Below are 27,103 nucleotides of genomic sequence, written 5' to 3'. Positions count from 1 at the left end.
CTGTGTATGTATATATGATTAAAATGGCAGTCATAAAGCTATGTGTACAAAAGACAGTAAGTTACCACTCTGTCAGGAACCATCATTTTAAATGTCTAGCATTATCCCTCAAGTGCTTTGACAGACTGGAGGAGGAAGCACATCCCATAAACAATATCCTGCTTGGGTTCTATCAGCAGGTTCTAGTTTTGTGTTAACTATTATGTCAATGAAAAAGAAAAGATATTATCTAAAGTAAGAGACCGTAAATTTTGTTCCTATTATATAATGATCCAAAAGGAAGTGAGGAATTAGCTCTTTAGTTCCGATTTTTCTTTCTAATTCTACTTCTTTATGTAATTTAAGACTGGCTACAATGATTTATATTTTACTATATATTCCAAAAGTACCAGCATCACAGGACCTTGTGCATGTACAACATTCTTATTACAGATGGGTGAACATGTATCTGAAATGCAGTGTTTTCTAAGACTGAATCTCAAATGCACAAAAAAGTATATGAATCTGGGCAGCAATCCAAGAGTACTGTAAGACAGTGCCATTGTATCGACTTTCAAGCTATCAGTAGATCTTGAGACTTGTGAAAATAAGCCAAGGAATGCAACATCCATATATTAACTGTACGTTTTCCTGTCCTCTCACTTATTTTTCCTGGTGTAAACAGAATTACCCATCTGTGCATAGAAAAGCAAACCTGGAGAGCAGAGGCATGTTAAAAACCACAGTGCCAGGGCAAGGAGCCCTGGAGTGGCAGTCAAGAACACTGTCTTCTCATTCCAACTTTGCCCTATAAGCTATGCAACCTTGAAGAAGTTTCTCTCAACCATTAAAATAACAACAGGTAAAATAATATACAGGGTACTGTTGGTAATAATAATGGAAAGTTTGTCAAAAAAATTAACGGAACTTCAAAGATTTTTAACATTAATGTAAATGCCTCCTGAAAAGTACAATTCAGTCACTATAGACCAGCTATATATTAAATTAAGAAATTAGTACATAACTGTCTCTGCCTTCAACCTATCTAGAAAATATGAACAGAAGTGATCAATTTTACCAAGCAAATTGGTAAAATTGGTGAAAGTTATCAAATTTTAACTGAAATGACTGAGTAGAAGTAATCACATCACCTATGCTCATTACAATGAACTGCAGTCAGTGGCAATACATTCATAGAAAGATTGATATCTAGCTCAAAGATGAAAATTCACATCAATGTAAAGTAAATCTCTCACTTTAAAATCAGCACTGAGAGGATGATATGTGACCATTTTTTAAGTCTTTCAGGGGATCAGTCTTATTGGTGGTAAGCACTCAGAAAAGAACAACAAAATGCTAAGATTTTATGGCTAATACAATTTTGCATACAATAATTTTGTCTACATTTCACAATCAGGTACTACTCATATAGAATATGGGGGAAGCCCTCCTGAGGATCTAAAGAAGGGGACTTAGGTCCCATTATTATTTTTGTATGTGGTGTCAAATTTTCTTGATCAAATTGTTTAGTCAATTAAAAAATTATTCTCTTGACAGACCTTCGAAGGGATTTTAATTCATGTTGAAAAAAGGAATTGTTTGATTAAATCCAAGAGAATTACATCAATTCAATTGCTTCTTATTAGATGATTACTAGCTGTTACTTTACAAATATCACTGAGAGGATTAAAAAGATTTGTCATAAAATCATAAGGTCAAAAATCAGCTCAGAGAAGGCTAAAAATATTCCTTAAATTTAATTTTTAAATGCAGCTTTCCAAAAATCAGACATGTGTTTTAGAGCAATCTTGACATCTCCAGAAGTGCATAAATAAATTTAAACCTGTCGATGACCTACTTTAATGAAAGAAATTACAACCATCTTAAATACTTGTAATTTATCTTTATGATGATGCTGAGTTGTTAATTTTATTATTCAAAAATTATAAATCGTGACAAATTGAGCAAAATCAACCATCTAGAGGAAGTCACTAAAATAAAGACTTTAGCTAAATAGGAAACTGAGTTGGCCTATTCCTGAATGTCTTATCATTGCTAGAAATTCATAAATCTTCTCACAGAGAAGAGAGGAATCATAAGAAAATACAAGCCAAATCACTAGAGTCAGTTCTATACACACCAACAATACATACATATATTTAAAGAAATCAGTTTGACAATATAGAGGTAACCACCATGGCAGGTACATTACACTGTTTTCCTGAACCTCCATTCTCCCCTTCCTCCTTAGTGAACAGAACAGTAATTTTTTCTGATGAGTGCATTGCTTCTTGGAATAAAAGACTACATGCTAGGAATGAATACTGTCCAGATTCAAAGACAATGTGGGATTCCAGGGAAATCTGCTTAAAGAAAACTGACTCATGTTTGGGAGCCCACTTTTTTTCATATTTTGCCTTTCCTATTTCTCCTGACCTGTGCCATATTTGTGATGGCTAGAGCTCCAGCAGCCATCCTGTACCCTGAGGTCATCTTAGTATGAAAGCCATGCACTAGGAAAGAACAGAAAAGTAAGAGCTGAGTCTCTGATTCATCATACAACCATTCCAGCCTGTATCTAGACTACCTTTACATGAGACAGAAATACATTTCTATCTCCTTTAAACTACTGTTATTTTGGATTTTAATGTTTTTTACTTTTTCTGTTATAGTGGCTAAAGTGATTTTAACTAATATAATTAGTCAAGTCAATTTTTTGAAATACTCAAAAGCAATAACTGAATCGTCTACCTAATTTGTTGTTTTAACTTGATGAATGTGTTTACATAGACTCAATTTTAACTTTCCTCTATGCTATTAACAATATTCGTGAGGTTTCTTAAAATACTAATATATCATGTAAGAAAATCAGCACTATGGACAATTTATCTTAATCATGTTTTCTTCACCTATTACAAGAGACAGAGAGAAAAAATTACTGGAAATTCAACTTCTAAGGAAAATTTTCCCTTCTAGTTCCCCCCAAATAAAATAACAAGTGCAATGAAACATCCTACAAATTCATATTTTCTAAAATAACTTAGGAAAGAAGAAAAGAAATAGACATTTATGAATCCTCCACTGTTCTATTACTTAGTTACTTGGCAAATATTTTTGTTTAATTCTCCCAATAAACACTTTAGATAGTTAATATTATCCCCATACTTTAAAGATGAGGTAACTGAGGCTTGGAGTCATTTAGTAATGCTTTCCTGGTCTCCACACAGTAAGTCCAATTTCAAATCCCACACTCATTTCATGATACTCTGGTATAGAACATGCACTGACATGTGATATATGAAGAGCACTTTCTAGTTCAAACACTTTTCTATTTTTCTTATTTTCAAGATTCTGTTTTTTAAAAATCAATTGTTCTTACAGAGAAACAAAGGTTAAATGTTTAATTTCCAAATAAAAATTACAATGAAACCTCCTGATGAAAGCCTAAGGCTCTGCACAATCCTATCTGTTTCAACTGTGTGTAAGAAAAAAGAAAGAGCAAGAGAGGAAGGGAGAAAGAGAGTGACAGCGAAAGAGAAAACAAACCTAGTTATGTCCATCTGGGCCTTATATGAAAAGGACTCTGTTCTAATCGTATACTTTTTTCTCTCCTACTATATTATATATACTGGGACTATGAAAGCTTTTATCTTCCTAACCTAGAAGTAAAAATACAAATAGTTACAAGATTTTAGTATCAAAAAAATTCCCAGTACAGGAATCTCTGTCTCCCTCAGCTCACTTTGATCTCCTTCTCTTTCTCCTCTAACTGAGCAGAAAGAAAAAGCAGAGTGTCAACAGTAATTTCTTTTTTATTTTTCAAAGTAAGTGGCTGATATATTAAGCTCTCAGGGTACAAAGTCATGAAAAGCAAAAGAAAGTCATTATAGCGGAAAAAGAAACCACAGCCTCCAAATGTTCTATTGTTTTAGAATTCATATTAAAAGTAACTCTGTAATATGTACATAGTTACTCTGTAACTATGTACACACATGTATTACATGTGTGTTCGTATAGCTTATAGCTGTTACACCTTATGCCAAAAGTAGAAATATAAAGTTTGACAAGAAGAGTACTGTATATATCTCGAAGTCAATTAAAATAACATTTAAGCAAACCAAGGTATTTATATTATAAATTATTTTTGAAAGATTAACATTTTTGTAGTTGATGACTACAGCAAAATTAATTTTCTTTTAAGTGTCATAGAACTTACTAAATATCTTGTAGTTGGTATAACAATTAAAATGTATTTTAAGTTAAGTGATGTTCAGGACTTACCACCTCCTCCTCCAAGAAGACTGGCATTTGCTGTTTAAAACAAAACACAACAAAAGACATTAAATAATATGTATAAGAAATATAGTATATCAGAGTAATTCAAGATAAAGCTAATAATGATCATGTCTCATATACATACATAAACACAAAATATTTACTTTCATTTAAAGACAGCCTGTATTACTATTTTATGAGAGTTTGAAAATTAAAATATTTCACTACTTTTATCTTTTTTCTCTTCAAATGGCTATTTTTATAATATATTTCCTTCTAATAAAATTAAGCACAAATTGAGACTGTTTTATTCTCAATTCTGTATCTAAATTAATCTTCTGTGCTCTCCATTTTATCAAGTAGAATAGAGCAATATTATTTAGCCAATTTCAATGATTTCAAAGGACGATGTAACAAAAAAGTATTATAGTAATTTAAATTAAGTTAAACACAATGAAACAAAGCTATCACAAAACATTTTGCAGTAAGAAATAACTCTTAAATAATAACAATGTATTACTTTTTCTATTAACTTTTTTATTTTGAGGAAAGAAATAAACGTTAAACAATGCTGTGCTATTTCTTACCTATTTATTTATTAACCCCGCACACGCATTTATAGGAGCTAAAAAAATATAAAACAATTCCATTTGGATTTCTTTCACAAGGTCAAATTTTTAGGAAGTTCCATTGCAGGTTTCTGCTGAAGTATTAAACAACCTTATGCCTAAATTTATCCAAATATAATAATCGGAAAGCATAATTCAATATACACTATACTGAGCTTTATTCCATAGAGTTCTTAAGTATCACAGGAATTATTTCTTGCCACTGAAAAATAGCCAAGCAGTATTACAGGGAAAGTAGGTAGCAACCAAACTCCCCTTCTTTGTGAAAACTGAGTTACCAAAAGACTAAAAAAAAAATTTAGGAAAAAGGAGTAGGAAGTCTTTTACTTGAATTTTAGCACGCTGCCCACAGACCACCCATTTCATAATTTAAGAGGTGCAAATATCATTGTTAATGATTCAATGAGGTTAGATATGTGAGTTCCATGAGCTTAGATATGTGATAGCTTACTGATTGTTGTTACATTAAAGAGAATATCATGAAAATACATAGAGACCAAATGCTATTTACGATATATCAATATTAAGAGTGTCAAATTTAGTCTCATATAATCTTCCAAGTATGGGACTGTCTAACTGTTGCTCTTGCTAATTGCCCTCAGTGCTGTTGTCACAAACATGGCCCAAGTAGCAATGTCACTAATCAACCATAAACAAAACTCACTTCTGATGTCATAAGTATCACTCAGGTCTGCAAGTCCCTCTGACTTTACCACATGTAAGTGTGTGATATTTACACAGACGGTAGCCAGAACTTAAGGTCCTGCCCTGAATCCAGCTTTGTAGCTTTTGAAGTGGTAACTTATTGAAGGGGCATGAGGACAGACTTCGAGAATTCTACTTGGTCTCATACCCTTTAGTGGAAAAGAGAAATTTCATGATGAACCCATGTCTTAGGCTAAACCAAACATTTTCTAAAATCTTAGCTACATGCATTTATAAAACCACATGAAATTTCACACTCCTGCTGATTTTTTATTTTCATATTTGACTGAGAATTACCTCCCTATCTATAGGTTTTCCAGTTCCCTGGGACTCCATCTGTTGTCCTCCAATTTTCACATATTCATTCATAAGGAAAAAGGTATTTTTAGCAACCAACAACAATAATAAATAGGAGCTCTTCACTTAAATTACCATGTTCAGTAGCACAATAAGACAATATAGTCTATTTTCATCCAATGTTTTGCTCGATAAAGGTGGAGGTTGCCTGTTTTGAGAGCACAGCCCAAGGCCCATCTGTTTAACCAGGCACTTGTCCAATAGATGTGGGTGGATGGGTAGGTGTAAGAATTGGAATTCCAGTTCTGGCCAATCATCAAGTTAGTTTATGTCAACTGTGTGTTCATGTATTTTACATAAGCATATCCAGTAATATTTTAACTTCACTATAGAACTATTTTACAAAATTGTGATATTCTACATAGTACAAAATCACTTTTAAGGTAATTCCATGTGTATTACTATCCATGTAATAGAATCTTAATTTAAACTGTTTGATCATATTCAAAAAAGTTCAGATAACTATAAATCCAATAATGATTTTTCCAAAGAATCCATCAAATTTGTCTATTTTATCCATTTCTATTCTCTAAAAAATAACAAAAAAGTTAACTTTACTAGTAAAAATGTCAAGGCACTTTTCTTCAGCAAAAGTGACATAAAAATACGCAAGTAAAGGTGAAACTTTATTGTTATTTGTAGTTATTACTTTACCTCCACAAAGCACTCCAATAACTGGTTATCCAACATTCATTAGTCAGGTAGCTTCACGTTACTTCTTCCATTTTACAGAAGTGAAATGACTTTTGTGTGTCTAAAATTAATAATAACTTAGTTTCTACTTCATTATCTCCAATAGATTGAGATATATCCTAATTAGATGGAAGCTTCTTAAAGGCAAGGTCTGAGTTCAATTGTTTGGCCTGCATCTAATAAATTTTCAAGACATGTTTTATAATAGTGAGATAATTGGTAGGTTTAGTCAATTTCTTCATTAATACAAGAGGGATTTGTTTACTGAAGTGTGTGAAGAAAGCAAACTTTGACCTTTTTTCTTCCTATAAAATCAAAGATTACTTAAGAAACTCTTAAAGCTTATTTGGAAATGCTTAGTAAGAATGCCTAAAATATATTTATGTCCCTATCTAAATTTCTTCCTAGAGGGAATTTTGGACATGCTTCCTATTAATCCTTGAGTTTCACAGAAAAAGGAAAAGAAGAAAAGGAACAAAGAAAACTTGAAGTTCATGAACATGATACCACTATTTTTAAAACAAGATTTAAAAATCTCTTCTCTGAGCATGCGTATGAAGCAAGACTATTTTAATTCACATTTCCCTGAAATAAAATGTCTCTTTTATTACCAGTGGAGGGAAGGAAAAAATCAAGTTACAGTAATTGTCTCAAAGATTGATTCAATGCAAAACTAAAATGAGTCATTACAAGATAATGAATCTGTGTATTGCACTTTTTCTTCCCCCTAAAATAACTTCATGCAAGGAGATGGAGTTTTACTGTTTACAAAGTGAAAACAACATGAACCCAAAATGAAGAAAAGGGTTATCTGAAGCTAATTTGATAGTGTCAAATATGGAGAATTGATTTCCAATACCCTAAACAAGTGGTTACATTTTTAAAGTTTATGAGAATTTTTTCTTTCATTTGAACCTAGTTTCAAATTTTTTAATTAAAAGTATCAAATTTCTACAGCTATAAATACTCACTATTAAAGTATTAAAACCAAAAAAAGTGAATACAATATAGGAATCCCTTTCCTGGAATAATTAGCCTAAATGAAAAATGATCACGGCAGTTTTCAATAACACATTAATTTATGTTTTTCTCAAAATACAAATGAAAAATGCTGGGAGAGGTAACTTATGTCAACCATGAGCTGGGAGGCTGAGGCAGGAGAGTCACTTGAACCTGGGAGGCAGAGGTGGCAGTCAGCCGAGATTGTGCCACTGCACTCCAGCCTGGACAACAGAGCAAGACTCTGTCTTTTAAAAAAAAAAAAAAAAGAAGTATTTCAAATATTTTTTTTCTTTTTGCCCAGTAATTTTTATTATCTCCACAGTAATTGTTTGTTTTTCCACTCCATTTCTACCCCACCCAAGACTATCTGTCAAACACACAAGAGTCTGGGAAACTAGTCTTTAAACATTGATTAAAACTATTCGTACAGAGTTTTGTTTGCTTTTCATCATTATAAAGGAAATTATACTTGTTTTCATCCTAACAGAATCCTGACCACCTAGTTTAGTTTATTTATTCTGCTTTCTTATTACAATAGAGCACATGGGATATCAAAAGGACTGTTGGCAAAAACTTCCCCAGGAGCTCTATTTAAAACACCAATTTCATTCACAACATGTTATCCCCAAAGATACAAAAGCTGAAATACCACCTTTCAGAATGGCATACATTATATTCCCTAGAGTTTGAAGCTCTTTAAGTAGGAAGTGCTAAAAAATCTGATAAATTAAAATCCCAAGCACATGCATGATTCTAGAACCACTTTATATAGGAAGCAACCATCTCACCTGACAGCTGTGAAAATACAATCTACGCAGACAAATACAGCTATCAATCTGGCAACAGGCCTCTGTCTATGCTTTACTAGATTTACACCTCCCAAACAAAATCAACAGAATGGTGGAGATTTTGGGCAATGGTGTAATTTCCTGCTTTGAAGCTGACGAAGTGAGAAAATTAAGAATAGGCTTAACTGATTCACATGTAGAAACCAGGCATAAACACATGATTAATACTTTACAGTTCATGCTACTACAGAATTTGAAGAAAAGACTGATTATTCCAGTATCTGTGTTGTTTGTACAAGCTGTCACTCACTATGAAGCCAAAAATAGAATACAATGACCCCTACTACTAATAAATAGGTGAAAAGGCATCAGAGACTGGAAGTCTTACTTGGGATGATTCACATATAAAACAAAACAGAATTACTGTTGTTAAAGTACAAGGGAGGAGCTACAGCTGGTCCTGGTTTGCCTTACTAGGTACTCAGTGACTTCTAGGAATATCGTAGCATGGGCAAAAAAACTCTAAAAGCTAAACAAATAAACAAACAAACAAAAACCCCACTTATTTGGTCCAACCCCTTTATTTTACAAAAGTAGAAAGCTAAAGAGGATCAAAGATGTTGTTAACTCACTTGTCTAGGATCAGACCCAGAAGAACCCACCATACGATATGTCAACTTAGATGTTTAACAGTAACTTCCTCTTAACAAATTATAAATATATGTATGTGTCTCTGTGTGTGTATTGCAGCCCTCCCACTCCCCAAAATTGCATCCAAAGGGGGTTATAGAAAACAACATGCATGGAGTCTACTGAATGTTGCTTTACCCAAGATCGCCTAACTTAATTGTTAAAGGGTGAACTAAAGCATTAGCAGGCAATTCCTACAGTTCTATTATGCAATGCATCTAATGCAAAATGAGAGAAATCAGAATGTGCTACATACCAGTCACCCTTTATGACACTATATTGTAGATCAATTGTAATTTTGATAATGATAATACTGGCTCAGTTACAAAAATGAGATTACTTCAGTAACCCAATCTGGGGCTTTCCCAAGAGTGAACAAGCATATCTGAATAGTGAAAAAATTAGTTGAAATGTTTATTAGTTTTATGGTTATAATTATATAAGACACTTGAACAGCAGTTTTAACTTGTCTTTGACAAGAAAGGTTTTGAATAAATACAAATAAATTTTCAATTTAAGAAATGAAAGATGTGCTTATTTGAGAGAATGTGATAAGCTTTTAGCCTGATTAAAACATAAGCCTCAACATGTACCCATATATCAACATTTTTGGGGGAGCTGGCTGATTTGTTTCAATAAAACCAGAAAGCACCTTTAAAAATATTATGTTACCTAGTTCCAGTATTTCATATTTCTTATAATATTATAGTATCCTCAATTCTCTAAAATAACGAACTAGCAAGTGAGATTTTTTAAAAGGTTTATTACAATTTTTATATTACACTTTTATTTAAACAAATAGGCCAAAAAATAATTCTCAGTCTTAATAAAGATATAGGAAGACTGAGATGCAAATGACCTCAAACGAAAAGGACTTGGGGCTAGTGGAAATGCATAGGATGATTCCCCTGAGAATTCTTATTAAGCTGTAAAATCCATGAAGGCAGAGGCCATATTCATTGATATCAATGGTACAATGCATGATTCCTGACACAGTAGGTACTGAATAAATACTTGTTAAATATATAACTAAGGGAATGAATGGAAGATAAGGGAATGAGAGAGAGGGGAAGGGGAAAGCCATATTTCTGGGACAGGTGAGAAACCTCCGATAATGGATAATGACTCCTTTACCATCTTGCAGCCAAGTGAGGCTGTGCCACGATGTAGCCAAGCAGACCTAGCTCCAATTCCAGACTCTATCATCGACCTTGAGAAAGTTCCTTAAACTCCAAATTAAACTCTTGGAGTTTCTGTTTCTTAAAGAGTAATCACTTTTACTCCTCTCAGCAAACCTGACATGTGCCAGGCTCCATGGCATACATTCATGTGACCATATTGGTCACAGTACAGGTTTGCTGAGAGAAGTAAAAGTGATAACTTACATGAATGTATGTCATGGAGCCTGGCACATGCCAAGGGTCAGTAAATGTCAGCTTCCCATTCCATGACCTGATTTACAGTGTCATTCCTTGGAAACAAGCTAGGACTTAACAGAAAACCTCCACTATTTCAGACCAAGTCCAAAGTCTGGCGTTTTGTGGGTCTGGGGCCATGTTCATCTTTAGGAATAGTTTTCTGTCCCCACTCTGAGATGTTCACTGCTATGCCCTCATGGGAGTTTAAGGAAGAACTTAGGACTTAAGTACAGAAGAGGGTGAGGAACAATGCCATCTTCAGATTTTCTTTTTTAATTTTGTGTTTGGGCTTAGGTCAATTAAAAAATAATTATGTAAGCCCATAAAGTAAATGGGTATCAATATTTTGCATATTATCTATGTTTTCCTCTTCTGGGTTATTTTGATTATTTAATTCAAAAAGAATATTGGGGCTGGGCATGGTGTCTCATACCTGTAATCCCAGCACTTTGGGAGGCCAAGGTGGGCAGATCACCTGAGGCCAGGAGTTCGAGACCACCCCGGCTAACATGGTGAAACCCCGTCTCTACTAAAAATACAAAAATTAGCCTTGTGTGGTGGCACACGCTTGTAATCCCAGCTACTCAGGAGGCTGAGCCATGAGATTGTTTGAACCCAGGAGGTGGAGGTTGCGGTGGGCTGAGATCACGCCACTGCACTCCAGCCTGGGCGACAAGAATGAAACTCTGTCTCAAAAAAAAAAAAAAACGTTGGCTATTTTATGCCAGATAGCTCCTGCTTACTCCTCAAAACCCATTCTCTATACTTGCCCCTGTTCTCTGCCCAAGGCTGCTGATCTAGGTACTTGACATCAAAAGGCTCTCTCTTAACATCTGTCTCTAGTTGGGTTCAGTCAGTGGGGAGCCCTGGTAGATGACAGCAGAGATTAGAATGCATTCAACATTTTCTTCCCTGGTTCACTTCCTGTAAGCTTACCGTGAATGGACTATGTCCCTTGAAAGAAGGTCACCATTCTAATCAAGGTTCTTTACAACATGACTTTTTCTGGGTTCTGACATCCTCCCCCTCTCCTTGTCTCTTTGTGCCTCAAGTGGCAACAGCTGTGCTGTTGGTGGCCCCCGGTCCATGAAAAACTCCTTGAGTTTCTCCTACACCACACCTGGCTCCAGCTCTTGAATTATCGTAATTTGACTGCATCATCTGTTTCCTGCTGGGACCTGATTGAACAGGTATGTTTTAAACAGACTGGTCACTGATGATGGCTAGCCTAAATCTCACATTCCTTCAGAGGCTAACTCTCTTAGTGCAGATGGTTATAAGGATGGCCCCTGTTCTGTTTCCATTTGAAGAATGATCAATATAGCAGAGTGTTTACTTTGTTAATTAAAAAACATAAAATATGTAAGTATAATAAATTACATTTATATAAAATATAAAATAATACATACTCATTTGAACATGTTAAAGAATCAAGTATATTAAACAAACTCAACTCCTCTTATCTACCATTCCCTTCCACATTTTTCTCCATGGTCTTTTTTTTTGAGATGGAGTCTCGCTCTGTTGCCCAGGCTGGAGTGCAGTGGCACAATCTCGGCTCACTGCAAGCTCCACCTCCTAGGTTCACGTCATTCTCCTGCCTCAGCCTCCCACGTAGCTGGGACTACAGGCGCCTGCCACCATGCCCGGTTAATTTTTTGTATTTTTAGTAGAGACGGGGTTTCACCGTGTTAGCCAGGATGATCTTGATCTCCCGACCTCGTGATTCGCCCGCCTCAGCCTCCCAAAGTGCTGGGATTACAGGCGTGAGCCACCGCGCCTGGCCTCCATGTTCTTATAAATATATGCAAATAGTTAAGGCTTCTGAGGTTATGACAAAAATAAATTTGCCACGCAACATAAATTTCTCTTTTATCAATATACCATGACTCTAACTAATGAAATAATACGTAACACCCTATGAGATTCCAAAGTTTGAGTAAAACTACTCCCATTACTGATGGGCACTTACATTGTTTCCAGTTTTGCTGTTAGAGATAACGTTCTAGTAAAAATCTGTGTGTTTGTGTGTGTGTGTCTGTGTATGTGTGTGTGTATCCACATACTGGGGCTTCTATAAAATAAGTTCTTTAAAAAGGGGATCCTTATATACTGTTGGTGGGAACGTAAATTGTACAACCACTAGGGAAAACAGTTTAGAGATTTCACAAAAAAACCAAAACCAGAGCTACCATATGATCCAGCAACCCCACTCCTACATTATACCCAAAAGATAGCAATCACACCCCTAGGTATACCCAAAAGAAAGAAAATCAGTATTTCAAAGAGATATCTGCACTTTCGTATTTGTTGCAGCACTATTCACAATAGCCAAGATTTGGAAGCAACCTAAGCATCCATCAACAGATGAATGGATAAAGAAAACGTGGTACAGCTACACAATGGAGTACTATTCCGTCAGAATAAAGAATGAGAATCTGTTATTTGCAACAACAAGGATGGAACTGGAGATCATTGTGTTACGGGAAATAAGCCAGGCACAGAAAGACAAATTTTGCATGTTCTCACTTATTTGTGGGAGCTAAAAATTAAAATAATTGAACTCATGGACATGGAGAAAAGAAGGGTGGTTACCAGACACTGGAAAGGGTATTCGAGGGGTGGAGAGGAAGTGGGGATAGTTAATGGGTAAAAACAATAGAAAGAATGAGTAAGAACTAATATTTGATAGCACAACAGGGTGACTGTAGTAAATAATAATTTAGTTGTACATTTAAAAATAGCTAAAAGAGTATAATTAGATTGTTTGTAACACAAAGGCTAAATGTTTGAGGTGATGGATACCCCATTTACCCTGATGGGATTATTACACACTGCATGCCTGTATCAAATAATCTCATGTACTTCATATATATATACACACAAATCTACTATGTACCCACAAAAATTAAAAATTAAAAAAATTCTCCAAAGTATTATGGGTAAAAGGACATATGTACTTTTAATAAATTTAAGAGTTTAATAACTATTTTAAATGCATATTAAAATATGTTTATTAAAATAAGTCAAAATTAGCTGAAATTTAGCATGCATAAGTATAGCTTGGAGAACACCTAAATCATCAGTATTATTCTATGTTTGTAAATAATTAATCTGAATCAAATGTTTTGGTATGTTAGATGAGATTTCAGTTCAATGGGGTGCTTCTGATGTAAATGTAAACTACATCAATGAAACATTTTCACCTATACATGAAAAGATACTTAGTTTCCATTTCTGACAGATATCAAATATATAAACTTTGTAATGGTCTTCTTTTAATGTAAAAATAGTACAACTATCTCAACTAAAGGTAAGTCTCTTTAACCACTTTCTTTTCATGTTTGTTAGACACAAAGCATGACAGGTCTTGAACTTAAATGCAAAGGAAAAACTTGGCTAGAAAAGATTAGAGTAAGAAATTTTCCACTACTTTCTAATTAAATTTCTTGAAAATTTAAAGTATACTTTAGAAGCTTAAGGTTTAAAAACTTGAGAAGATAGGCTGGGCATGGTGGCTCCCACCTATAATCTCAGCACTTTGGGAGGCCAAGGCGGGTGGATCACCTGAGGTCGGGAGTTCAAGACCAGTGTGACCAACATGGAGAAACCCTGTCTCTACTAAAAATACAAAATAAGCCAGGCGTGACGGCACATGCCTGTAATCCCAGCTACTAGGGAGGCTGAGGCAGGAGAATCGCTTGAACCTGGGAGGTGGAGGTTGTGGTGAGCCAAGATCGCCCCATTGCACTCCAGCCTGGGTGACAGGAGCAAAACTCCGTCTCAAAAAAAAATAAAAATAAAAATAAAAAACTTGAGAAGATATTAACTTACTAGAAAGGCATGGAAAATGTATCAAAAAACCCACAAAGATAGGTAAGAATACTTCATCTCAATAAGAATTTCAAGGCTAAATATCATGTTCCCATGATAATTCTAAGCTTTCTGCTTCCATTCATCTAAAACCAACCATTAAGACGCTTCATGTATGCCAAACATTGTACTAGGCACCCACTGCTTTTGTACAAGTGTAATGGAAGGCTAAAGAGAAATGGAATGCAATGGCTAAAAGTAATCACCAGATAATTACTCAAAGTTACATTTATACCCTGAATCCTAACTAAAACATAAAATAGCTTACATTTATCATTTTTGTTAGATGCCAGGCATATTACTAGCTAATTCAGTCCCCCAAAGAAGCTAATGAAGTAGGTACCATTTTCTATTTCCACTTTATATGTCAAAAAATTGGAACACGGACAGGTTAAGTAACATGTTCAAGACCAAAGGTTGGCACCAGTATTTGAAGCCATGTAATGTTACTAGAAAGTTCACACTCTTAAGCACCTCCCATAAGAGAAGCCAAGTTCCATACCCTCCAACCCACAAAAAAGTCAGAGTAAGGAATAAAGTGGAAATTATATAATTCCTGTTTCTGTATTTCTCTTTTTTAAACTACTGTAGCATATGAAGACTTTCTCTAGTGGTGCCAATTCTACTTACAATAAATTAATGAAAATTCAATGGAACATATGTTTCCATTTCTTCTTTTTCCAATCTAGACACATCATTTTAAAGCAATATTCTTCTTCCAGTTTGTTAAAGTCTTGTTACACATCTAAAGTATGCTGGCTCATGCAGAAGCGGACCTGGCTCTGCATTCACCCTAACGCAATGCTTGGATCATCAAGAAGTTTGAACTAACTTCTTGCACAAATCTAACTCATGACATGAACAGCTTATAAAAATCATAAAATGAGCTCTTGTATGATTCATTTCCATTAGAAAGTTATGCTCTGAATCACCAAGCCAGTGGACCAGCTGACGCATACTTTAGTAAGCTTATCAAGGTAGAAAATATGCCCAAAATAACAACCAAATAATGGAATATACAAATAGATCCTGAAGACAATTTTCTAAGCATCTATTATGTATCAGGCAATGTTTAAGATTTGATCTTTATGATATCTTAATCCTCCAAATAATCTTGCAAATTGGGAATTTTACTTTTCCTATAACAAATGACGAAACTGAGGCTATAGTGAGGTTAAGTTATTTGCCCAAGGTCATGGGCTGGTAAGTAACTATTCAATCCAATGCTTGAGTCCTTTCACCCAACATCAAACAAATGTTCTTTTTAGTATGCTAGACTATATCTTAAGGAATTATTTTATTTCTCCCAAATTATTTCAAAATAGATGGATATCCAATGCCCACAAAAAGCAATGTATTCAGTTAACACCAATGTCAAAGGCAGTATTACTAGTTTTTAAACCAAAGTTACCAGAAAAAATAGCATTTACATACATCATACAACTTAAAATTGTAAAAATTTAAATATTTTGCCATACTTTTCCCATATTATTTAATAACATTATTATAATCAGCAATTTTGATCTCACAAAATCTGGAATTATCCATAAGAGATCATACTCCTTTGAAATATTATATTTAATATCCTGATAACCTTAGCCAAATTTTGACATTTAAAAAGATGAAAATTCTCAGTATGACTTCAGGTAACATGAACAATTAAACATACATCGGTATTAAAGAGGGCATATATTTCTTAATTATCAATGCTGAAAGACTTGAGCTAAATTTAGATTTATGAAAACAATAATAACTACTACATTAAAATTTGGCTTTCATCAAATAAATGCAAACTGGCTAACCTAAGATTTTATATGCTTATTGCAAAATACACAAAATGAAAGTAAAATATATGTTTTCATTCGTCCTAAGTTTTCTATTGTTAGCACTCCTCATCCTTGACTTTAGGACAATCAAATAGAGAATCTTCATCGTAACCTGAAATAGCAAATAAAAAACCATAATTTTTCTTTCCTAAATAAGTCTAATTATTTAATTTCAAATTGTAGTTGGCTTCTATTAATATATAGTAAAATGTTAGTTACATTGTTCAAGGATGAAATAAATACATTATTATATTTATATCGACTGTAAGTATAAAATAGTCATCTCCTTTAAGACATGGAAAAATATAACTTTATGAATATCAAGTTTAATTATTTACCATACAAGACACACTTTTTTTCTGTACACAGGAGACAAGTTATAATTTGCATCCTCTGGACATCAAAAAATACCAATTACTTTTGTATTACACTTCCATCAGGCCAGCTGTGGATTCTATAATAGAGATTAGTTTTAGTCTGCTGCATTGAAAAGCACTGATATGAATCTCAGACAGAAGTATTATCATTGGTGAGAAGCTGATTACTGACTACAGAGGCTTTTAAAAATTATTATTGTTTAACAAATCTCTCAGGATAACTAAATAATACTTACTAAAACTAGTTGTAATTCTAATGTCACTCTGAGACTTCTAAAGACCAGAAATAAAATAGATGCAGCAACAGGTAATAAGAGAATTTGCATATGGTATTCCAGATGCAATAGATGTGGTGTCTACCAAAAGAAGTATTTAATATTAATCCTCAGTTTCATCAATAGTTATATAATTTTGGGCAAGTTACTGAAACCTCTATGCCAATTATAAAGAATACAAATTCTAATTTAATTATTTAACAACCATTTTTCAAGTAGTCACTGTTTGTGGCTGTTCTGGAACGATTGCTGGAAATAAACAGGTAAGTAAAATAGTCACATTAAATTATATAACTATAGGCCAGGTGTGGTGGCGTAATCCCAGCACTTTTGGAGGCTGAGGCAGGAGGATTGCTTGAGCCCAGGAGTTCCAGTCTGTGCAACATAGAGAGACTCTGTCTCTACAATAAATAAATAAACAAATAAATTGCTGGGCATGGTGGCATGCACTTATTAGTCCTAGCTACTCAGGAGAATGAGACAAGAATATTGCTTGAGCCCAGGAGTTTGAGGTTACAGTGAGCTATGATTGCACCATTGAACTCCATCCTGGGTGACAAAGCAAGACCTTGTATCTTATTTAAAAAAATATATAACTATAGTAAATAAATCTATAAAGTATATGTTGTTATTTTTATAATACATAATATTTAAACATCAGAATCATGATGTTGAAGATTTTAATTTTTTACAAGTTGATGAGAGATGACGATATTCTATTTTGCAAAATTCTGCCCCTCAGATGAAGCTGAATTCTGGTGAAGATAGCATAATTTGTTTTTTCTGGTTCCTCCTCCCACCCACTCCTGCTAAATACAACTGTAAACGCTGGAGATAATGCGAGAGGCAACCAAAGGAGAACTCTGAAAGGTCCAAAAGGAGGGTGAACTGATTAGAGAACCCAGGTCTGGAGGAACAGCATAGTTGCAGGGCATCTTACAACCTCCCACCAAAAGGAAGAAGGTGACCCAGGGCCAGCATTCCCTGACATCCAATGTAGCAACAGAAGGCAGCCCAGGTAGGCTCAGTCCTCCCTGGGATTGAACAGGAGCCCCACTGAAGATAAGCTGATGAACCAGCAGGAAAAATGTTCTCCTTCTCAACAGGGTCTGAGACTCCCCTCTCCTACCAGAAGACACAGGACAGCACCAGCACGGGGGGATCAGGCCTCAACAAGCACCTGCCAGGATGATCTACGGACCTGATTTTCCTCTCCAACACCAAGGGACACTGATGGCTGGGGAGCACAGGCACTGGGGAATCTTACCACAAGCACCCAGCCCAGGAAGGGCTTTCTGTCTCCCACAGACAGGAGGCATCCTGTCTCAACAAGCTTCTGGCCTCAGAAGTCATTTCTTTTCCACCAGGCCTGAGAATCCCCTCCTTCACTAAGATACTTGTGGGTGGGAGATGCTGGTGAGGGAGGGGTGGAGGGGAATCTCCACCACAATAAGTAGCTGGGCCTGGAAGCACTCTTCATCCAGTCAGACCAGAGACTTTCTTTTCCCCACCTAGAAACATAAAGAAGCCTAGCCTAGAAAAATGTGTTCTGTCCCCTCAGGCATCACAGTATAGACCCCTGGGAGCCCCACCAGCACCAGATACGCAAGGCCCACCAAAATAAGACCAAAAAATCTTGGAAAATTAAATTGTCCTTAGAACTACTGCCCACTAAAGTAGGCTAGGACCTACGATGTAAACCTAACAGAGTTACTACCTACTAAAATAAGGGATTTAAATAGGACCCAGAGTCTCCTAAAATGAACAGAGCCTCAGAAACCCATGGGACAAAACCAAAAGATCCCAGAAGTTGAGAAAGAGAGTAGGGCCTGAAGGAGTACTGAAAGACACAATAGCTGACAATGTCACAAATTTTGTGAAAGAGATAGACCAACAGATTCATGAAGTGAACCCCAAATAAGATAAGCCAAATAAGATAAATTTTTTTAAAAATCCATGCTATAATTAAACTTCTGAAAACTAAACACAAAGAGAAAAAAGCTTGAAAGCAGCCAGAGAGAAATAGAACATTTCCTATAAAGGAACACCAATTCAAATGACAGCAGATAGTCCTTAGCTGGCAGCCCCTTCAAGAATTACCTCAGCAGAAAACAGCTGCCTCACTCTAGATCATGCCCCTTCCCTGGGTGGCTCATATCCAATATCTTGGGGATATGAGTCTTGGTCCTCTGCCCAGTGCTGATACTTACGGGGATATAAAGGCCCAGGCCTTGCCCCAACTCAAGACAACTCTGAAGGGCCATCTCAGCTTCCTAAAGGTTCACCTGAGGCCTTTGTTGAGACTACAACATAGTTCAACTTCTCCCACTACTCAGTTTTGCCTCCTTTTCCATTCTTTCACAGGTTTTTATCCTAAAAATGTTCCCTGAGTAATATCCTGCATGCTAATCTTTACCTTTATCTCGGAGTCTGCTTTCTAGGGTACCTACCCTTCAACCATAACCATGGGAGTGGGTAATAGTAGGAAAAAGCAAGGCCTAATCGGGAGGCATTTAAACTAAATGGAGTGAGTCTTTGACCACTGGAAGCTCCCTTTACAATATGGGGCATCTGATGCCTCTTTGCCCTTAGTTTTAGTTTTCAATTCCAGTGCAATAAGAAAAGTATCCCTTAACATCTTACAGCATTCGGCTAGTTTGAACCTTCATTTACAAATGTTGCTTTAAATTACAATTCTAACATTTTAATTTTTAAATTAGACTTCAAACCACCAATGAGTAAAATTAAAATTAATATATAAAATATTAATGATAATGATGCCAGTGTATGGAGTCATTGTTAGAGCAAGTATAAAAAGTATAATTTTGAATACTTCTTAAATGAAACAGTATAAAAATCATTCTGAAAACAATTTTTTCTTTAAAAAAATACCTAGAAAGAAGTAGATCTATGCAAATTTGTGTGGAGGAAGCAAGGAAGCAAGTTCTTGGACACGGAACTATTCTTACAGATCTGAATAATGCAAATAACAAGAGCCTGATGTTTTCTATGTAAAATCTTGTGCTACAACTTTAAAATTTCAAAACGTAGTAACAGTTTACCTCTTACTCAATGAACAGTGTTGTGCTAGCCTTGAGAACTTGCTGAAATCATGCCACAGATGACTGATTTTCTTTGAGAACACTTGGTGATCTCATTGCCCCGAGTACCCAGAGAGTCATCACAAACCACTCTAATTCATCTCAACCTTTGTATGTTTTGATTGAACTCCCTGGAATCTTGAAGCTTCCTGTTTTCTTAATCTCATGATAGTACCCTCTTCGCTTGTGCATTTGAACTCCTACTATGCTTAACTAATGCTACTTGCCAGGCCCTTCCAGTAGCCAAACTCTGTCCAGTCCCCTTCCCGCCTCCCAATTCTCTGGACACAAGAGACCACCGCAGAAAGATTATTCTGATGTTAACTCTCACTGCCTAGTAGTCAATACTCTCTACTTCCTCTGTGGTACCTGAGAGACTGACAGTCTCAATTATGCCATCAGCCTGAGCTATAATTCACTTTTTCTGCCACATCTTGGCCTTTTACTGTGATTCTGCAAAAATGATACAGGTATGGATAATAATAAAGTTGAATATGTGTTTTAATACAAAGAAACATTTCTTAATAGAAGGATGAAAGTATTAAAGCAAATTACCTTATATATTCCTCTCTGTTTAGTTAATCCACTCTATTTTTGTTCCTCATTAAAATATTAAGTCAGATATTGCTCGCTGTTTCTGCCCACCAGATTAGTGGCAGAATCAGTACCAACTGACTGTGAGTCAAATTATAGAAAGAAAGGTAATACGCCGGGCATGGTGGCTCATGCCTGTAATCCCAACACTTTGGGAGGCTGAGGTGGGCGGATCACTTGAGGCCAGGAGTTCGAGACCAGCCTGGCCAACATAGTGAAACCCTTTCCCTACTAAAAATACAAAAAGTTAGCTGGGCGTGGTGGTGCATACTTGTAATCCCAGCTACTAGGGAGGCTGAGGCATGAGAATCGCTTGAGCCTGGGAAGCAGAGGTTGCAATGAGCTGAGATTGCGCCACTGTACTCCAGCCCGGGTGACAGAGGGAGACTGTCTCAAGAAAACAAAAGGTAATAAATGAAGGTTTACTCATTTATTCATTTCTAAGCTACAAAGTGATTAGTAGCTCAGTAGTCAAGACTAGATAGCATGCAGTTGCATAATATTCAGGAAACTCAGTATATTTGTTGTTTAAAAAATTTAAAACAGTAATATGTTTCTTTTCAGTTCTACAGTTTAATTCTAATAAACTTACCATTGCTACTAGTTTTTATAAAGATAATATTTCTAATTGGTAATTTTTAAAGTGAGACAATAAACTCCAAAAGAATATATCAGACAGATATATTCAGCAGTTGGTTCAACTTACCTCTTCTAAAGTTGTTAATCTCATGACTTTTAAAATATTTTCTAAATATTCATTTATATAGAGGCATGGCTCATGTTTTCATTCAAATTGATCCTCAAATTTAAAACTTTTTAGTGAATATTCAGGTACAGGAAAGTTTTAAAGGTCACCAATCAGATTCAAACCAAATAACACTACCCCAAGACTCTGAAAGGTCTTGGGGTAGTGTTATATCAGACTCGGAAAGGTTGAAAACAAAGAGAAGATCCTGAAAGCAGTAAGAGAAAACAAGCAAATAACATATAAGGGAATTCCAATACATCTGGCAGCAGACTCCTCGAGAGGAACCTTGTAGGCCCAAAGGGAGTGGGATGATATATTCATAGTGCTAGAGTTAGAAAAGCTGCCAAAAATACTGTATCCACCAAAGCTTTCCATCAGAAATGAAGGAGAGATAAAGACCTTCCAAGATGAACAATTAAGTGCTATGAGACCTGTTCTTAAAAAAAATTGCTAAAGGGAGTTCCTCAAACTGAAAGAAAAGGATGCTAATGTGTGAAAAGATGCTACTGTGTGAAACTATCTGAAGGTATAAAACTCACTGATAAAAGTAACTTTGCAGACAAACTAGACTTAATTTAATATTTACTCTAATACTGTAATCATGGTGTGTAAACCACTTGTATCTTTAATATGAAGACTAAAAGAAAAACTATTAAAAATAATTATATTAATTAATTATGGTATAGGCAACATAAAAAGATGTAAATTGTGACATCAACACTTCAAAATATTGGAGGGAATGGAGTTAAAGTATACAGGGGTTTTTTGTGTGATTCTTTTCTTTTTAAGGTAAGTTGTTTTCAGTTTAAAAAATGTGTTATAACTGTAAGATGCTTTATGCAAGCCTCACGGTAACCACAAAGTAAAAACCTATAAAAAATAAAATACAAATAAGAAACAAGGAATCAAAACACACTACTAGAGAAAACCACCTAATCACAAAAAAGGAAAGTAAGAGAAAAAGAAAGAAAAGATCTACAAAACAACTGGAAAAAAAAAATAACAAAATGGCAGGAGTACACCCTTACCTATCAACAATTACCTTGAACATAAATGGATTAAATTCTGCAATTAGAAAACATAGAGTGGCTGAATAAATTTAAATACATGCTGCCTACAAGAAACTCATTTTACCTGTAAGTAAATACATAGCCTAAAAGTGAAGAGATGGAAAAAGACTTTCCATGCAAATGGAAACCAAAAAGAACAGAGGTGGCAACATTCATTGCAGATAAAATAGACTTTAAGTCAAAAACTGAAAAGCAACAAAAATATATTGTATAATGATAAAGGGGCCTATATAGGAAGAGGAAATAAAATTGTAAATATGTATGCACCCAACATCAGAGCACCTAAATATGTAAAGTAAATGTTAATAGACCTAAAGAAAAAGATAGACTGCAATAACATTAACGGTAGAAGACTTTAATACCCCACTTTCAGTGATGGACAGATCCATCCAAGCAGAAAATCAACAAAGATACATCAGAGTTAAACTGCATTCTAACCAAATGAACCTAAAGGACATTTATGGAACATTCCAACATCTGTAGAATATACATTCTTCTCAATAGCATATGGAACATTTTCCAGGATAGACCACATGTTAACTACAAAACAAGTCTTAACAAAATTTTAAAAATTGAAATTGTATCAAATAACATTTCTGGCCACAATGAAATAAATGTAAGATCCAAAACTATGAAACTACTAGAAGAAAACAAACACTTCATAACATAACATTAGCTGGGCAAGGTTTTTTTGGATAAGACCTCAAAATCACAGGCAACGAAAATAAAAACAGACAAATTGGATTAAATGAAACACAAAAGCTTCTGCACAGCAAAGGGAAACAATCAACAGAATGAATAGACAAACTGGCAAAATGGGAAAAAAAATATTTGCCAGCTATGCATCTAACAAGGGGTTAATATCCAGAAAATATAAGGAACTCAAGCAGCTCCAAAGCAAAAAAAAGTAAAAAAAAAAAATAATAAAATAATCCAACTATAAAATGGGCAAAAGATCTGAAGAAGCATTTCCCAAAAGAAGACATACAAGTGGCCAAGAAGTGTATGAAAACATGCTCACCATCAATAATCATCAGGGAAATGCATATAAAAACTAAAAGGAGACATCATCTCACTCCAGTTAGAAAGGCCATCATTAAAAAGACAAAAGATAACAAATGCTGGCAAGGATGTGAAGAAAGGGGAACTCTTACACACTGTTAGTGGATATGAAAAGTAGTTAAGCTATCATAGATGACAGTATGGAGGTTTCTGAAAAATTTAAAAGTAGGATCCATTAATCCTACTTCTAGGTATCTATCCAAAGAAAATGAAATCAGAATGTCAAAGAGACATCTGCACTCCAAGTTTGTTGAAGCATTATTCACAATAGCCAAGAAAAAGAATCAACCTAAGTGTCTATCAACATATGAACAGACTGAAAAATTTGGTGTCCATACACAATGGAATACTATTCAGCCTTAAAAAACAAGACAGTTCTGTCACTTGCAACAATATGGATGAACTGGAGGGCACCATAAGTAAAATAAGCCAAACATAGAAAAATAATTACCCCATGACCTCACTTATATGTGAAATCTAAAAAAGTTGATCTCATGTGAGTTGAGAATAGAATAGTGGTTACCAGCGGCTGGGAAAGGCAGGGGGCTACAGGTGGATGTGGAGAGGGTGGTCAGCCAGTATAAAGTTACAGTTAGATAGGAGGAATGAATTCCAGTTCTATTGCACAGTAGGGTGACCACAGTTAACAATAAATAATACATTACATACTTCAAAATAGCTAGAATATAGGATTTTGAATATTCTCACCACAAAGATATAATAAATATTTGAGGTTATACATGTACTAATCACCGTAATTTGATCATTACATATTGTATACATGTATTGAAACATCACGTTCTACTCCATAAATATGTATAATTACTGTGTCAATTAAAAATAAAATAAAACTTTTAAAAATATAAATAAATAAACCTCTTAGTGAGGGTCTTGACTATAAAGTCCGAATCTACCTCTCCAGCCTCATTATCCTCCCTTCCTACCTTCTTACATCTTCCAGGCCCAGACCACACACACAGTCCCACACTCATGCCTACATACACACATACACAAAAACACCTGAGTTTAATGCCACGCAGCTCACTCCCCAGGACCACCAAATACCAGGCTCCTTCATCATTTCATGGTTGCTATAAGCAGTGTTTCTGCCTTCATTCCCTGGACAAATTTCTATTTAACAATTAAGACTCACCTCAAATGTCATTCCCTCTGTGACACCTTTTCTAACTCCTTCAGGCACGATTAGATAGTCCTTCTTATGAAGGTCCAAGTATGAACACAAGCTTTTGTACAACACTTATCCCATAAAATTTTAATTAATTATTTTTCTGGGTCCAACTCCATTAGACTGTGAACTTCCCAAGAAAAGTGATCACAATGTATTCATCTCTTTTTACCTAAGGCCCACATTAATAAATAGGCTATTTCCCAGTATATGATTGTGGGGATTAAAAAAGATAATTAACTAATGCACTTAGTAGTACATATAAAGCATTCAACATATGCTGGAAATTGTTTTCTTAAGTATTAAAAACAATGCCAATTTTACAGTAAGCATTCTGTAAATGCTTAGTAAATGAATAAAACAGGAATGAACAAATGAATGTTTGAAAAATGCATTGCAAACAGAACTAAATAAAAATAAAGCAAAAAATATGACTGTAACAATCCTATCTTTACAGAAGTAAATATTCCTTAAAAAGATTGAACAGATTGCTTATTCTAAACAGTAATCAGTTGCTAGATTATTACACACAGAAGAAAATCAAAATATGAAAATTAGTTAGAATTATAAAGAAGAAATTTATTCAACAGAAACTTAAAATTTGTTGAAACTCCCCTGAATGCTAATTAAGATTTCCTGAGTTGGTTCTTAAGGAAATACTTTTAATGAGTCAATGTAGACCAACAGTTGTCTCCTTTGCAAATTTTAAATCATGTAAATCATGCTGAACATCATAGCTAAGAAAAAGAAAATAATGCTGATTTTATTTCTTTTATTTCTTTTATTTTCCCAAGCAAAAATAGTGAATTATTTTTAAAACCTTGCTGTCCCATTTGTATACATTTTCAAGATTAATAAGTTAATCATTTTTAGAAGAGATTTTTCATGTTTTACCCCTCAATAATTTTTCCCTAAAGGTAGTTTCCTATGTCAGATAACTACACGTTAGAAAGAGTACCTTCTAACCTTAGAACCTTAGAAGGCACTCCTAAGGTTCATTTTTGTTTTAACATTTGTATGCTTGAATTCATAAATCAATGAAACAAAAATTAGTAAAATTCGCATGAACTTTTATTTTGTTGCTTAGAATGTTGCACCATAATTCATGATAACAGTGCCATCAATTAACAGAAGCAGCAAAGATACTACTTAGAGACATCATTCTAAATGTCAATAATGCCCCTAGGAACCCTCTATTGTAACTGAAGCCCATTAAACCTCACATAGAAGGCATAATGCCAGTATTTAAATAAGAAAAGGCTCATAATGCTGTTGTCATTCAGCATGTCAAAATCTATCAGAAAGGGCTGGCAAGATGACCAAATAGGAACAGCTCCCGTCTACATCTCCCAGTGAGATCAATGTAGAAGGTGGGTGATTTCAGCATTTCCAACTGAGGTACCTGGCTCATCTCATTGGGTCTGGTTAGACAGTAGGTGCAGCCCACGGAGGGCTAGCCGAAGCAGGGTGGAGCGTTGCCTCATCCGGGAAGCCCAAGGGGTTGGGGAACTCCCTCCCCTAGCCAAGGGAAGCCCACAGGGATTGTGCCGTGAGGGACAGTGCATTCCCGCCCAGATCCTACGCTTTTCCCATGGTCATAGCAACCCACAGACCAGGAGATTCCCTCGGGTGCCTACACCACCAGGGCCCTGGGTTTCAAGCACAAAACTGGGCGGCCTTTTGGGAAGACACCGAGCTACCTGCAAGAGTTTTTTACATACCCCAGTGGCACCTGGAATGCCAGCAAAACAGAACTGTTCACTTCCCTGGAAAGGGGGCTGAAGCCAGGGAACCAAGTGGTCTAGTTCAGCAGATCCCACCCCCACAGAGCCCAGCAAGCTAAGATCCACTGGCTTGAAATTCTTGCTGCCAGCACAGCAGTCTGAAGACGACCTGGGATGCTCGAGCTTGGTGGGGGGAGGGGCATCCACCATTACTGAGGCTTGAGTAGGCAGTTTTCCCATCACAGTGTAAACAAAGCCACCGGGAAGTCTGAACTGGGCATTGTCCACCACAGTTTGGCAAAGCCACTGTAGCCAGACTGCCTCTCTAGATTCCTCCACCCTAGGCAGGGCATCTCTGAAAAAAAAGCAGCAGCCCCAGTCAGGGGTTTATAGATAAAACTCCCATCTTCCTGGGACAGAGCACCTGGGGGTAGGGGCGGCTATGGTCGCAGCTTCAGCAGACAAACGTTACTGCCTGCTAGCTCTGAAGAGAGAAGATCTTCTAGCACAGCACTTGAGCTCTGCTAAGGGACAGACTGCCTCCCCAAGTGAGTCCTCGATCCCCGTATCTCCTGACTGGGAGACACCTTCCAGCAGGAGTCAACAGACATCTCATATAGGAGAGCTCCGGCTAGCATCTGGCAGATGCCCCTCTGAAACCATGCTTCCACAGGAAGGAAAAGACAGCAATCTTTGCTGTTCTGCGGTCTCTGCTGGTGATACCCAGGCAA

General features: G+C 35.7%; 1 protein-coding gene across 8 annotated transcripts in view; it reads right to left on the bottom strand.

The window, feature by feature from the left end:
* Window positions 1–27,103, bottom strand: part of MACROD2 (mono-ADP ribosylhydrolase 2) — a 2,054,393-nt gene that overhangs the window by 1,552,472 nt on the left and 474,818 nt on the right. For all 8 annotated transcript variants that reach the window (XM_055105084.1, XM_055105083.2, XM_055105081.2 and 5 more), the window contains exon 4: window positions 4,261–4,290. In XM_055105084.1, the coding sequence (XP_054961059.1) occupies window positions 4,261–4,290 (30 nt within the window). The remainder of the gene's footprint in view (window positions 1–4,260; window positions 4,291–27,103) is intronic.

This window comes from Pan paniscus, chromosome 21 (genome assembly GCF_029289425.2).
Source record: "Pan paniscus chromosome 21, NHGRI_mPanPan1-v2.0_pri, whole genome shotgun sequence".
Taxonomy (NCBI): domain Eukaryota; kingdom Metazoa; phylum Chordata; class Mammalia; order Primates; family Hominidae; genus Pan; species Pan paniscus.
The sequence above is the reverse complement of the archived record's forward strand: the minus strand, read 5'-3'. Positions and strand labels throughout refer to the sequence as shown.